This window comes from Manis pentadactyla, chromosome 2 (genome assembly GCF_030020395.1).
Source record: "Manis pentadactyla isolate mManPen7 chromosome 2, mManPen7.hap1, whole genome shotgun sequence".
NCBI classification, from domain to species: domain Eukaryota; kingdom Metazoa; phylum Chordata; class Mammalia; order Pholidota; family Manidae; genus Manis; species Manis pentadactyla.
In genome coordinates, this window is record NC_080020.1 from 19312577 (window position 1) to 19328922 (window position 16346).

Consider the following 16346-nt stretch of genomic DNA (forward strand, 5'->3'; position numbering starts at 1 on the left):
GGTCTAATACACTGGCTGTCTTGTCCATCTTTGAGGAAACTCCAGTTACTTTTCAGTGCATTTTTTCAAAGATGTATCACCCAAAAGTTGTGAAGTCCTCAGGATTTGAGAAGGCATTTTATTAATCTCTGTATCACAAGCATCTGGTATATAGAAGGTATTTATGTTTATTTAAATGAAGGAATTTCACCATTACAGATTCACCATTTCTGTATTTTTCCACTTGTTCCCTTCTGATATGGTTCCTTTGTTTGTTCCTCAAAAGTCATAAAGATATTATATGTGCTTATAAATATTCCTTAATGTAGCTGGTGAAAGAGGTAGGGAGCTAAGCTTATGTTCTCGTGTAAGGTCACATGACTACTGATGGTTAGGGTGGACAAGAGCCTTATAAGATGCTTGAGCACAAGAGTGCCAATGTTCTGCCACAGCTGCCATTAGAAAAAAATTACTTTGGACATTCAAGATTACTGATTGTTACTAGAGTCCCATTGTATATGAAATAGCTTAGCTGTTACTTAGCAAATCTGTAAGGTTTTAAAAAGCATTTTAAAAATCTTTGGTTTGGTTACATTTTCTGTCTTATGTAGCCAAGGTCACTCCAATTGATTGGTCTAACTGATGGCATTTGAGACATTTAGTAGTAAATTCATTAGCCAGTTCTTCTTTTTGAAAGATGCAAGGTTGATACCTGTTATAAATAGAAGTGCATATACTGCCTTTTCTAGATTACTGCCTTAAATTGCACCTAGAAAGAAGTTAGTAGATAGTTGACAGTGCAGGTCATTGATAGAAGTCTCAATAGAGTAATACTGCTTCATAAAACATGTCATTGGTTCATATTATAGGAAACTAAAAATGTGAACTTTAATGTGAGTGAAACAACATTTCCATGTAACATGTTGCTGTTCTAGTTCTTATATACACGTTTTGTATATGTAGCTTAATGGGTAATTAATTATAAGCCAGCCATTTTTTTCAAAATTATATTCAGTGTATCTTTTGTCCCTTCTGTTAGAGTATTATTCATTTTATATAATGATTGAATCTTTACATTTAGTAAATGTAGGAGTAGGTATAAGGTTGGAGAATTTGCTAGATTTTACTTTGATAATCTTTATTGTCAATGTTACTAGCAGTTTGGAGGCATTTTTCCCAACTTTATTGAGGCATAGTTGACATATAATAAACTGACCAAATTAAAGTGCATGTTGAGTTTTAACATATGTATACACCTGTGAAAACCTCACTGCAACTTAGATAATGCTTGTTTCTATTACCTCCTCCCCCACCCCCCAGTTTCCTCCTTTTTTATTTCATTCCCCTTCACTCCCTCGCCAGGCAACCACTGACTTGTTTTCTGACTCTATAGACCAGGTTGCATTTTCTAGAATTCTTTTATAAATGGAATCATATAGAGAATATTCTATTTTGTCTTGCTTATTTCATTCAGCATCATTATTTGCGATTCATGCATGTTTATATTAATAGTTCTTTCCTTGTTATTCCTGAGTGGTAGTCCACTGTATATACTACAAATATACTGTACCACAATTTCTTTACCCATTCATATGTTGATGGACATTTGAGTGTGTCCTGTTGTATATAGAGCTTCTAGGAATATTTGTGTACAAGTCTTTGTGTGGACATAGATATTTACTTCCCTTGGGAAAATACCTTGGATTGAAATGGCTTGGTCATATAGTAGGTGTAAGTTTGACTTTTAAGAAAACTCCTAGTTTTACAAAGTAGTTGTACCATTTCATATTTTATATTTCTTCTAGTAGCATTTAAAAATTCTAATTGCTATTTTGGAGTCACTTTTACATTTATTTTACTTTTTCAGTTGTTATTTTAGAGCCATACTTTTTGGGGATACAGGGAAGGGCTAAAATATTTAGACATTTTCTTCCCAGAACTTTAAGTAAACATCGTTTTGGAAAATTTGTGAAAATTGGAACTCTTTTCAGTAAGCCATGATCAATGTGTTAGTCCATTTTTTCCTTAGTATGTGAAATGGAAAAAAATGTGTTCTTAACTTCAGATTTCATAAAAAGTGGAAAGAAATACTTACAGTATTTGAAGAATTTGGTTTTCTAAGTAATTGCCAAGATAGTGTGAATCAGACATTTGTTTTATAGCGTTTAATATAGCTGCAGAGTTAATAGGAGTAACTCTGGAAATCTTATAAAATAGGTTATGTAAGAATTTTCTTTGAAAAATCCCCAAAGTCATCTGTTAGGTACAGTGTTTGACATAATGCCTCTCCCTAAGTTCAGCACAGTTCTATTTTCTGCTGCATTAGCCAGTGTTTATTTGCTTGCCACTGTGAAGTGGTTAGCTAGCATGTACGGGTTGTGTCTAATGAAAAAATATGTAATTTAAAACACTAGAATTCTATTTGGCTTAATGCATAAGACATGTGGGAACTGATATAAGCGGCATAGCAGATTAACATCTCATGCTGACTTTGGGTCATAAGTATACATTTTATTGAGAGGAATGGTGGGTAGAATTGCCTGTATCATTTAATTTAATTTTTATTTCTATCATTTTTTTTGCTGTGTGTAAATGTTTGTATTCTCATAAATTAAATGCATACGTGATGTCACTGCACTATAATATAATAAGGCAGCAGCTGAAGCTGAATGCAAATAGAGGTAATAATTTACTAAGAGTAGGGTGGCTGATAGGCAGGTTTATTAAATCTGTGTCCATTGGCCCTTTTGAGCTTACCTTAAGGGATTAGCAAGGATAAGTAGCCGTCTGCACTTACTCAGTGCTTCTTTCCCTTTTCCTGCTCTACCTTATTTTTTTCTTTCTCTCTTGCTTATCTTTATAAATGCTGCCCAAAACCATAAGTATAAATCAGTGGTACAATTATTTTCTGTAGCTTTGTTGTGTATGTAAAATAAACTAAAAAATGATTCTAACAATATGTTCTGCTTTCATGAATCTGAGCTTTTAACTGTTTGTAAGCTTTCAAAGTACTTCTGTATAAAACATTAAAAAATCTCCTTTAGTTGCTTAACTTGTAAAATGCATTGTTTGATTTTCATATTTTGCTAAGAGTTAACAATGTTCATCTCTTTCACTAGTGAGAGTAATCAGTAACTGATGACACAGTGAGGCAAAGAGGAACGTTTGCTTGACTTAGTGTTGCAGATCCTGAGCTTCAGCTCTATCACTAACCCACTTTGTAATGCTGGGAAAGTCACATTTCTTATCTGTAAAATGTGGGGAATGGACTTGATGATCTTGAAAATTATGGAGATATTCTTCTGGGGAAGGGGAAGCAAATTGATAAAAGAAGTTGTTTTTAGAAACATTTTTATCTTGTTATGTAGGTTTTCCCTGGAAGTTAATGGCTTCAGTAGAAATGATGTATAATCACTTTTGAATTTGTGTGTATGTCATCTCTTGCAGGATGCTTTAATCTGGATCCCAATAGAGTTTTGGATGTCATTTTAGAAGTGTTTGAATGCAGGCCAGAACACGATGAATTCTTTATATCTTTATTAGAATCTTATATGAGTATGTGTGAACCGCAAACACTGTGTCATATTCTTATATCCAAGTTCAAGTTTTATCAGGTAATAAAAAAATGTGTATATGTGTATCCCTATATATCAATGGAGAAAGAGGGGGAGGTTAATTTCATCATTTTATATGTACGGTTTAATTTGATTTTGTTTGTAAATGATTGGCTCCAGCTCAGCCATTCAAGCAGAGGAGAGAAGATAAACGGATAGGTAACAAAGCAATATGATCAGTGCTATATTAGTAGGGTGAATGGTTTGATGTGAAAGCCTAGAGGAAAGCATAATAAATACTTGCCCTTCAAGAGAAGGAGTCAGGGAGGACCTTACAGATACAACCTTTTTTTCACCTGGTTCTTGGAGGATGAGTAGAAGTTTTTTGAGAGTTGTCCATGCAGGCGTAACAAGTACTGTGAGAGTGAGGACATGACAGTATGAATGTATGCAACAGATTGAAGAAATGGTACATAATCTGATGTGGCTGGATTGTAAGATGGGAAAAGAAGGGACCAGAAGTGAAGTTGGAAAGTTAGGTGCACTTTAGATTGTCAAGGTCCCTTGATATCTGTGCTGATTTAGAATTTTACTGAATAGATAGTACCCATCGCAGTGACCTTTGGAATTTTTTATGGATGTGAATAAATTCTTACGGTATATCTTAACATAATTTTTCATTTAAAACACTATAATAATTATCTAACAAATCTATGCTTTAGATTATTTCTATTTCAATCCATTATTCATATTATTACTATTACATTCTGAAATAGATGTAATTGACACACTGCACAAAAACCTTTGCCTGCAGACTGAAATTCAAACTTCCAAACATGGTAGAAAGGCTCCTCACAATCAATCTAGCCCCATTCTTTCCTTCCACCCTCATCTTTAGTGATTTTATTTTCTTAGACCTAATATTCTCATCATAAGAAATTCCTAGCCATTTCCTGCATTTAGGTAAAGACAGTGCTATGTATAAACCTTTGTTTACATGCAGTTCTTTATAACTAGAAAAGTGTTCTTACCCAGCCATCTCACCTGTCTTTTCATCTTGTGAACTCCTATTTATTCTTTAAAATCAAGTTCTACTTGTTCTGTAATTTCTTCACTGACACCTCACCCATGCAGAATTAGTCACTTTTTAATCTCTATTCTCATAAAACTTGGCACAGAATTCTAGTACTTATCAGGTTATATTAGAATAAAACATATCTACATCCTTTGCAAGATTGTAAGCCACGTAGGAGAAGGTCTGTGTTTTACTAATTTTTCTGAATTAATTTACTACTTAGCCTATAGTAAATGCTCACTAACTGTAAATGAGTGATCTATGTTTTAGGAAGATAACTGTTGATAGCATGGAGGATTTTAACATAATAAGGCCTCCATTGTCCTGTTGGTATAGCTTTCCTAATTTGTTTTCCTGCCTGGGGTCCTTAGCTAGTCAAGAAATACTCATTTATTGAGTGTTTATGATAATGGTGTTGCTTTGCTAGGCACTGAGGATACCCCGGTGAAGAGTGTGTATTCCTGTTGTCTGAAGGTCAAGTTTAGGATAATAATACAGTTTTTTAAGGATTTTCAAATGATAATATCACCTACTGCCTTTGCTTATCTTTGATTTCCAATTTTTGGGGATGTTCCAGAAGAGAAGTCAGATGAGAACTTGAAAGCGTATACCATTTTGATACCAAACAAGACTCATGGCAGGGTTTTCAGGCAAGAGCACTTTATCTTTGTTCAAGAATTGATGATAGCAGCTGTCCCCTGTTTCACCAGCAGCCAGGGAGGCCACTGTTAGTACAGGCAAAGAGAAGTTCAAGTATTTAATCACATTTTAAGAGGCACTGTGATTGCTTTGGGTTTGAGAACATGAAGCCAACTGCTGACATGACAGGGTAGCTGAAATTTAACTTGAGCATGCATGACTAGAGTATAGGTTAGGGCTTTGGAAATTGTAGGTCTTGGACCATATTGCAGTGAATAATGAAAATCCACTGCATAACATTAAGTATTGTTAGTTGAATGCAAGTTTTAGAACTAAAATTTTTATATGAAAATATTCCTCATAATGGTAACCTAACACTTTTTGGGATGAATTAAAATATCCCTGGGGGTGTTGAAAATGTTGGAATAATCCTTTTTTCAAAAATAGAATGTCTTTTTCTTATATGAGAAATGCCCAACCAAAAAATACTTGATTTAGAAATAACCTATTATCAGAAAGAATAACCCTCAAATTATAACACCATTCCCTTGTTTCTATTGCCCAAGTTATCTTGTTGTGACAGTCTGCAGTCTTAAGGACCATTGAGGTTAAGGGAAGAAAAGTGTTAGTGTTAGAAGTTTTATAGCGTGGGAGGTAAAGGAAGGAAAGTCATAAAAATCAGGAACTGCTTAGGGGCTACACCCCTGGGAATTGGTTCCTGGACATGTATGGTCACCCTGTTTATTGGTCCCTTAATTTACTCCTCCCTCCCCTCTTCCTATCACTACCTGAAAATGTTCACTCCTCCTGTCTACAGCCCATATTTTCACCAGTTGGGAATTATTTGGATTGACAGGCTTCTTCCCACTCCCCCCATTGCTAAGACTTTTTGGCACAGCTCATTATTTCGCTGTGAAGTCAGTGAGAGTGATTTTATTCTGGATTCAACCTGCTCGTACTGGATGTTTTGACTTGGAATGATAGTAGGGGATATAGGCAGTTTTAGTGCACACGACCATTTTGGAAAATTGGGCAGGCACATTTGATTGATTTTCCTAACGGGGATTACTGTAATGGAGGGTTTAGGGACAACATGAGGGTCAGCACAAAGGACAGGAAGGAAGGAGTACTAGAAGGTGTGAGGGTACCCCAGGACTCTTGGGCTGGAGTTGTCTTGCCATCAGAAAGAGGAGCAAGATGATCACTCTCACCCATATCACAGCCCCTTCATTCATGGATTCAAGACAAAATAATAATAGTAATAGTGGTGCCATGGTTAGGCACTATTATAACTGAAATTCATTCATTTAAGAAATAATGATTGAGCACCTCTTGTGTGCTAGGCAATGTTTCAGGTGCTGGGGTGAACAAATAGAAATCCTTGCCTTCATGATCCTCACATTCAAAGTAAGTTACATTGTATGTCAGAAGATGATCATTGTGATGGGGCAAACATAGAGTAGGACAAGGAAGACTGGGAGTGTTGGGAGTGGTAGGCTGCAATTTTGAGTAGAATGGAGAGAGTGTAGCTTGTTAAAAAGGTAAGATTTAAGCAAAGATACAAAAGACGTGAGGGTGTAAATGTGCACAAAATCTGGGGAAGAACCTTCAGGTTAAGAGAACTGCCGGTGCAAAGGCCTTAAGGTGTGAGCATGCCTGATGTGTTGAAGAATAGCAAGAAGACCAGTGTGGGTGGGGCAGGGTGATTGAACTGGCAGAGCGGTGGGGATGAGGTCTAATACGAGGGGCCACGTTACACAGAGCCTAGTGCAAGGTTTTTAACTTTGATGCTGGATGAAGCCAGTGGAGGATTTTGAGTAGGAGAGTGATATGCTCTGACTTTGTGTTTTCATTTTATTTCTCTTTTACTTTTTCACTTTATTATGAACATTTTCAAACACATAGGGAAGAGTGAATAGTGAAATAAATACCCATAGGCCATCACTTAGAAGCGAGTTTATTAACATGTTGGTACACTTTTTTGGAAATAATTATTTGTATTGCTGATATCATGAACATTTACTCCTACATACGTTAGTGTGTGCTTTTTAAAAGGTCATTTTTCTGTGTACCATAATACCAATTTCATATCTAACTAGATTGCCATTGTTATAGTGAACTCAGACCACATTCATATTTCCCAAATTATCCCTGAAATTTTATAGCTGGTTCATTCAAGTGATAATCCAAAGACCAAACATTACATTTGATTGTTAGGATTCATTAGTCACTTTTAGTTTAGAATAGTGCCCGCCTTACCATTAATGGCATTGACTTCTTGAAGAGACCATTCCCATAGAAGACTCTGCCTTTTGGATTTATGTAATTACTTTTTCATGATTGGTTTAATTTGTTCTTTGTCCCCTGTCTTACATATTTGGAGTTAAGTCTAAAGTCTTGACTGTGTTCAGGTGAAATTTTTTATCTCAGAAATATTTCATAGGTTGTACTGTATATTTCACATAACATAATGTCTAATATCTGTCTGACTTTTAACATTCCAGAATACTGGTGACAGTCTAATCTCTCCATTATACAATAATATTTCCGTCCTTGTCAATAGCAAGTAATCTGTAGTTTGTCACTTTTGTACCATGTGAATATCCAGTTTTTCATCAACCTTACATTAAGTGTCTTAGAATAATGGATGATCCTTTCCTGAATCACTTACTTCCTTAGTAGTTCCAAATTTTTCATTTACTAATTTTATCACGCCCTCTATATTTATTAGCTGTCATTCTTCTATAAAGAAGAGTTGTCCCTTATAAACTTGGGTTGTTTGGTTACCCTGAAATGAAGTTCCTATGAAAGCCAGGGAAAATGCTTTAGTTTTTCCCCCATTAGTTACTAGCTGGCAGAGTAAGGAGCTTCTTTAGTAGCCACCTCTGATGGTGACATGAGTGGTGAGTGTGTGAGAAAGAGACAAAAGAGACAAAAAGACAGAGTGCATTTGTGTTTTGGCTTAGGTTTTCAAAGAATCAATATGGTTATGGTAGCAGTAGAAATTGACGAGATCCTGAACATATTTTGAAGGTAGAGCCAGTAGTATTTGCTAATGGATTAGATACAGAATGTGAGAAAGTAGAGTTAAGGATTATGTTAACATTTTTTTTGCACTGACCATTTAAAAAGGTGATGTTGATGTTGTCATCATTGAGATAGGGTAAATTTTAGGTGGAATGGGTTTGGAGTGTTGGGAATAGGAGTTAGGAATTTGGTTTTGGACATGTTAAGTTTGAGGTTGTGTTAGATATCCAAGTGCAGATGTTGAGTAAATAACTGGATATATGAATCTGGTGTCCAAGAGAACAGAATGGGCTAGTGATAGAATATTGATGTCAAAAGCATGTAGATATTTAAAGTGGTGATACTGTATAAAATCACCAAGGGTTCAATATGGAGAGACAAGAGGAGAGAATCAATGGCTGAGCCTTGGGGTACGCCAATGTTAAGGGGCCTGGGAGAAGAGGAGGAACCAGCAAAGCAGGTATAGCAGGAACATATAAAGTAAGAGGAAAACAGAATATAGCATCTTTTTTGTGAGCTAGATAGAAGAAGGAATGATGAACTCTGTTAAATGCCTCTGGGAGGTCATTTGAGATGACTAAAAATTGATCATTGGATTTATCAGCAGAGAGGTCTAAAGTAGCCAGTTTGGTAGAGTTAGGGTGGTGTTAAGAGAGAATGGGGAGAGTGAAATTAGAGACAGAATAGATAACTGTATAAAGGAGTTTCTACAAAGAGGGACAGACAGTTGAGGTTATAGCCGGCAGGGGAATGTGAGCTTGAGGGCATTTTTGAATATGGGAGAGAGAACATATGTATGCTAATGGGAATGACTGAGTGGAGAGGAGGAAAACTGGAGATGTAGGAGAGAGGAGAGAATTATTGGAATAGTGTTTTGAGTAAGATAGACTGGAGTCTATGGCATAAGTGGATGGATTGGCTTTAAATATGAGCATAGAGAGTTCATCTATAATAATAGGTGGAAAGGCAGCATATGTAGGTACAATTGTTGGTAGTTGGGTAGATACGGTGGTGAAAGTTTATAGCAGTCCTGTTAATTGCTCCCGTTTTCTTGCGGAAATAGGAAGCAGGGTCAGGCTCTGACAGAGAGGATGAAAGAGGAGGTATGGAGGTTAAGAAAGAGGGTAGGAAATAGTTGTGTAGGACAGTGAATGGATAAGAGAAAATAGAGTATGATTGGCCAGCAGCACTAAGGACCCACTTGAGGGTGGATACTTGAAATTAGCATATCGGAGGGGTTGTAGCTATTGGTAATTTTAAAGTTTAGGATATGGAGCTAATGGCTGAAATAGTGTAGAGGAGAAGGTCTTTGGAAGAGAGGAATTCAAGGAACTGAGAAGGCAGCTCGATGGAAGGATCACTTACATATGTATGAAAATCTCCAAAAATTAAGAAATGAATAGAGTTAAGACAGTGACAGTGAAGGCCATTGCTAAATGAAGGATAGTGACCAGGGGTCCACAGATAGCAGCAATACGACATCACTGAAAATGGCTTAGTAGGGAAGTCCAGAACTCTGTCCCTCCATAAAAGCAACCAGTGAATTGGCAAAAACTCTCAGTCAACTTTTACAGAACTCTGGAATTTAGCAAAAAACTTGAAGCGACCAAGAAAAGGCTTGGTGAAGAAAGAAGATGCTGGTCTGGGGTAAGAGAGCACTGTGGTGTCTTAAATTGCTTGCCTACTATCGCTCACACCCAGATTGGTGGTGTCTGTGAAGACGATAGAAGTCCACATTCCTAGTGCAGATTGCTAATGCCAGAGGATACAAAGAATTGTTCTCAAAGAGCTGTGGGTTGTGACCTGTCTGGCTGCTTCCTGAAGAACTGGTGTAAGGGCCTGTCTTTGTTTCACCAGACTGGCGCTATCCCCAGGGCTGGGGTAGTTTTGACAAAAGCATTTAAAAGCACAACCATTGGCTTTAGCAGCCTGGAGCAAGAGACAACAATCAAATAAGCAATAGAGAGACTTGAAAGCCTAGAAAGGAAGGAGTTGAATAAGGAGATATGTGGGAGAATAAGGATTTTTAAAACGCTCCTGCATATACCAGGGAATTGCAGACAAAAAGGCCACGTACATGCTCAGAACTGAAGGCGGGCTCAGAAAAGAGCTGAGAAGACCCCTAAGCCTTTTCCTCTGGCTGACCTTCAGGCTCTGCACAAGTGGGAAGTGAAAACTAAGGCAGAGTTGCAAATGACCTGGCCGAGTGTTGAGGAGTGCCCTAACAATACAGCCAGTGTGCAAAGCCCAGAAGAGTATTTTTTTTTCTCTTTTTTCTTTCTTTTTGTTTTGGCTTCAGGCCTTTAAGAAAATTCAAAGTTAACAACACAGATTTAATTAGACACACAAGACAATAAAACAGACTTTACAAAGTGAGTTTAGAAAAGTCACTAAAAAAGCAAGCAACAATAACCCATAATAAGCAGCATCAACAAACCCTTCAGAGAGGCGGTAGGATCTGATTTTAAGAGTTGTCACATGATCCTCAAAATGTCTGGTTTTCAGGAAGAAATGAGGTATGCAAAAACAAAGCATGGCTCATTCACAAGGAAAAATAAATTAGTAGAAACTGTCCCTGAGGAAGCCCAGGTGATGGACTTACTAGGTCAATTAAACTAACATTTCTAAATATGCTTATGATCTATAGGAAACTATGGGCAAGGAACTAAAGCAATCCAGGAAAGCACTGTCTCACCAGGTAGAGAATACCAATAAATAGAAATCATAAAAAAGGAACCAAATAAATTCTGCAGTCAAAAAGTATAACTGAAGTGAAAAATTGACTAGAGGGGTACAAGAGCAGAGTGGAGGAGGCTGAGGAAACAATCAGCTAAGTTGATAAGTCAATTGAAGTAGATCAGGCTGAGGAGTTGAAATAGAAAAGAATGAAGGAAAATGATAGAGCCTAAGAGACCTATAGGACACCATCAACTGTACCAATATGTGCATTACGGAGTCCCAAAAGCTGCGGACAGAGAAAGGGACAGAAAAAATAATGGTTGAAAACTTCCCAAGTTTGAAGAAAGAGATGAATGTGCACATCTAAGACTTTCCATTCATACCAAGCAGGATAAACTCAAAGGATATCTTCACTGAGACCCACTTTAGTCAAATCATCAGAAGACAGAGAATCTGGAAAGCAGCAAAACAGGTGACCCATTGCATACAAGAGATTGTCATAAGATGAACAGCTGATTTCTCTTCAGAAGGCAGTGGGATGGTGTATATAAAATGCTAAAATAATAAAACTGACAACCAGGAATTGTATACAGAACAAGATTGCCCTTCAAAAATGAGAGATCATGAGCTGGACTAGTAGACCTGCCCTACAAGAATGCTAAAGGGAGTCCTTCAGACTGAAATGAAAGGACACTAGGTAGTAACTTGAAACCATATAAAGAAATGAAAAAGAACCCTGGTAAAGCTAACTGCATAGGTAAATATAAAACCAATATTACTGTATCTTTTAGTTGTAGGCCTTCCTTTTTTCCTATATGATTTAAAAGACAAAGGAATAAAACAGTAATTATAAATGTAATTGGCACACATCGTGTAACACTGGAGGGATAGAGATATATACGTGCTTTCTGTATACTATTACATTGAGTTTTCATATAGTGTTAAAACTAAGTTGGTATTAATTCAAACTATGTTATTACAAGTTTAAAATGTTAATTGTAATATCCCAGGTAACCACTAAGAAAATAGCTAAAAAACACACAGAAAAGGAAAGGAGAAGGGAATTAAATGGTACATTCTAAAAAAACAAGCACAAAAGAAAGCAATACTAGAGGAAATGAGGGACAAAAAATAATGTAAGACATGGAAAACGAATAGCAAAATGGCAGAAAGCCTTCCTTGTCACTACAGTTGACCCTTAAACAACATGGGTTTGAACTGTTGAGATACACTTACATGGGGAATTTTTCCAATAGATATATTGGGAAATTTTTTTGAGATTTGTGACAATTTGAAAAAAAAACATTTTGTTGTAATAATACAGTATATAATACATATAACAGAAAATATGTTAATCAGCTGTTCATGTTAATGGTAAGGCTTCTTGTCAGTAGGCTATTAGTAGTTATGTTTTTGGGGAGTCAGAAGTTATGTGTGGATTTTCAACTGTGTGGAGGTCATAACCCCTAACCTAGCCATCCTGCATTGTTCAAGGGTAAACTATAACACTTTAAATGTAAATGGATTAAACTTTGCAATAAAAAAAGACAGTTTGATATAATATATGAGAAAGCATGATCCAACTTTATGCTATCTGTAAGACTCACTTTAAATACAAAGATACAAATATGTTGAAAGTGAAAGTGTGGGCATTGGTATCCCATGCAAATAACACCCAGGAGAGAGCTGGGTAGCTCTTCTAATATCAGGCTAAATAGACTTCACTCTATAAACCAATTAGAATTGACAGGCATATATAGAACACTCTACCTAACAATAGATGACACATTATTCTTAACTGCACATATAACATTCTCCAGGGAAGCCCCTTGGATGGCAAAGTAAGTCTCAGTACATTTGTACAAAACATATTATTTGACTATGATGGAATAAAACTAGTTAACAGCAGTAGTGAGTGATAAGAAATCCAAAGCTGGGTGGGTTTTAGTGAGGGTGCAGGCGAAAAAAATAGACTGAAAACAACTATTAAAAGCAAAGATGATTCATACTTCACCTCCAGGCCTAGTAGTGTGGGGCCTGGGGAAAATAGCCCCCAGGTTACAGTGGGAGTGGTGTTCCTAGAGAGTGCTAGGCTCTGTTCAGGCATGAAGGTGGAGGGGACATTTAGAGGAGAGGTTCAGATATAGGGGGTTTTGCTGAGGATGAGTCATGAATTCCAGAGGATTCCATGGAAGTTTTTTGAGAATGTGGAAAGGTGGGAAGGACAGGACAGAACAAGGATTGTGCAGGGCAGTATCAGGAGCAGAGTATGGAAGCTGACGTATGGCTGGGAGTTGGGGGCTTGTGGTGACTCATTTAAATAAAGATAATGGAAATAATGAGAATAATACCTGGTGGATTCAGGTCAGGTAGTGAGCTTTTGTGGGTTTGCTCTGAAATCCTGACTACCATTTGTTTTTATGGGAACATGTTTTGATACTAAGTAACCATGTACAAAAGTTTAGAATTAAACTCTTAAGTTGATGACATCTCTTATCTGTCTTAAAAATTAGAGTAGAACAATGCCTTTTTTTAAGATAAACCTATTTGCTTTTTTAGGTTCATATGGTATGTGCAAAACACCTGTCACAGTTGTGGGGGAAGCCTTACAAAGATCTCATTTTCAGTTTTGAGAAGCAAAACAGTATATTGTTACCTGTTTGCTTTTTATTTTCTTTTGGCCATTTAGTAATTGCCAATTGTCCTCACTTCACTCTTCCATTCATCTGACCACAAGCAGTTTAAAAATTAGGGTAAGATCTTCCTGACAGCATTCAGATATCCTTGTTTCTATGCAGGGTCTGCAGGGCTGGCCTAGAATTGACCGTTTTTATTTTAAAATGTTGATTTATCCATGTGTAATATGCATAGAGACCTGTTTTGAAGGGGAAATCTGCTGATTTACATAGCACAAAACCAAGAAATAAAAGAATAGGGAGAAAAAATTAAAGCAGACACAGAAAGTGCTGCACTTACCAATTTGTTAGTCTATCTGCATCTCCACTGAGAATACCTAAAAAAGCCAGGTAATAAAACACAAAAACAGAAACCCAAACTAAGTATTATGCAGTATAAGATGTTACTCTATTCAATTTCCAGATTTTATTAAACTATTATCAAGCATTGTATAGTGTATCCATTTTGAAATCCTTCCTCATGCTCTTTAGAAGATGTTCTAATATGAAAAGGGATCTTTGTCCTGCATTCAGATGTTATGTATGATCAGGAAGAAGAATGAAGCTTATTGTTAACCTAGAGTTATTTAGTCTCTTTGTTCTTAATTATTGGTAGGTAAAGGATATGATTTTAATTGTATTTTGTGCACTAAGAAGAAACTTTTCTTCTGTTCTTCAAGGAACTAAATGGAGAGACCCCTTCATCTTTATACAGAGCTGCAGCAGTACTTCTACAATTTAATATTGTTGATTTAGATGATCTTTATGTACATGTAAGTCAATAGGCTGCTAAGAATATTTAGTTGTCCATCCCAGGGGTGCGGGGAGGAGTAGACAGCCTTTATAGCACTCCAAGGTTGGTCCTAGGCTTTCACGTCTTAATTTTTGAAGCCCTAATGCTTTATTGCTTCGTGTTTACTTTATAAAGGGAATGAATTTAATGCTTTGACAAACTGTGGAAATCAGATACTTTAATCATCCTTGCAGGATTCAAAGTTGGATATGACATTCTCAATTGTCATCAAGGCATATCTCATGGGGGAGAAGCCAAATTCTAATCAGTGTGGTTTTAGACTTCTCTATTACATGTAAATCACAGGAAATATGGGATTACCTAGATACTTGTTCCTTTTCCCCAAAATGTTAATTTTAGGCATTTAGGATGAGTTGCCGGATCCGGGATCTAGAAGAGTATGTATGAGATTGTGATTGATGGCCTCTAGTTTAACAACAATTTAGCCTGTCAGTTTAAATAAAACTAAGTTTGTAGTATACCAATTACTGTTTTATTAGGTTGTGTGCTAGGATATCTATGAACTTAAACTTGTCCAAATCTGACATAACTTTCACTGCTTTTGCAGTCACTTTCTGACTTTCTTGCTTATCATGTACTGTGGTTTACAGAGTTGACTACAACTTGGTCTTTACCTTGGAGGCAGTCATAGTCTAGCAAGGGAGAAACATTTTGCATTATATAGTAAGTACTCTGCTGGAGGTATTCACAGAGTGCTGTTAGGTCTTAGAATAGATAGTGACTCTCTGTGTTGGAAGGCTTTTCCAGACTAGTGATGTTGTACTGGGATCTTGATAGATGTGTAGGTGTTGGCTAAGCTTACAAGGTAGGAAGCTTTGTAAGTAAAATTAACTGGGTATGAAGGTGGAGGTTTGAAAGGGCCTTATCATCACCTCAGGGGAACATCAGGAAGCTCAAAGTCATTGGACCCTGGGCTGGTATGTATGGGAAATGAAGATGGAGAAATAGATTGGGGCTGAACTGTGATCACTTCATAATAAACATGTGTTCACTAGCAAGATGTGGCATGGCAGTTGTAACTTTATATGCACCTAGTAATACATTCCCAAAATAGACAAAACTAGAAATAGAAATTTAAGAAGCTTAAAGTTCATCCATTGTAATGAGAAACTTTAGAGACAATTGGCAGTACTCTATATAAAAGATGGGGACCATATAAAAGATGGGGACCTACAGCAGATATATAGGAAAACAATAAAAATAGAGGGCATAAAGAATAAGCAGTGGAGAGCATAATGAATGACAAAAGTTTGTTTAACTCCTTGTACCAGTCTATAGTGACTTTTCTTCCACCCCCTCTTTTGACTAATGGGACGAAGTCTACAATATGTAGTTTATTATTTCACTGTTGACTTTTTTTATTTGCTGCTGGTTTACATTGCATTAGATTTAGCTACTGAATTATTAGATTATGCATTTCTTGGGGCAGGTACACTTTTATAGCTCACTATAGTGCCTATCAGAAACTGCTAAATAATGGATTGTTGGCTGTGTTTTTCTTTGTGTCTGGGTTACTTTATGAAATGTCCACATTAACCGTCTTCCATGCATACAAGATGGCTGTATTTGAGATACTCAATCCTTTTCCATGTTGGAGGGTCAGCTATACGCATTACTTTCCCTTTTGTAATAAACTAGAAACTAGTTTGTGACTTAAGTCATATAGTTATCTAGGAAATGACAACTAAGATGTCAAATTGTTTATAATTTTTCTACTTTAGATTTTTCATTTAGAGGAATCAAATTTATGCTGTTACGTAATTCAGTAGCTCACCTCTCCCAAATTGTATCTGTATGTAGTACTTTATTTAATTTGGAGTTTGTCCTTTAGAGGGGTAATCTGATATTTTTAATGGAACAGGTATACATTTGTTGGGTAAACCAAGTTCGGTGGTAAGCATCAC

The 16346-nt window shown here is 36.5% G+C and overlaps 1 protein-coding gene across 1 annotated transcript in view; it reads left to right on the forward strand.

The window, feature by feature from the left end:
* The window catches only part of LOC130682649 (THO complex subunit 2-like), a 105498-nt gene that overhangs the window by 39423 nt on the left and 49729 nt on the right, over positions 1-16346 (forward strand). Inside the window, exons 8-9 of the mRNA XM_057497495.1 lie at positions 3427-3593; positions 14309-14401. Coding sequence (XP_057353478.1) covers positions 3427-3593; positions 14309-14401 — 260 coding nt within the window. The remainder of the gene's footprint in view (positions 1-3426; positions 3594-14308; positions 14402-16346) is intronic.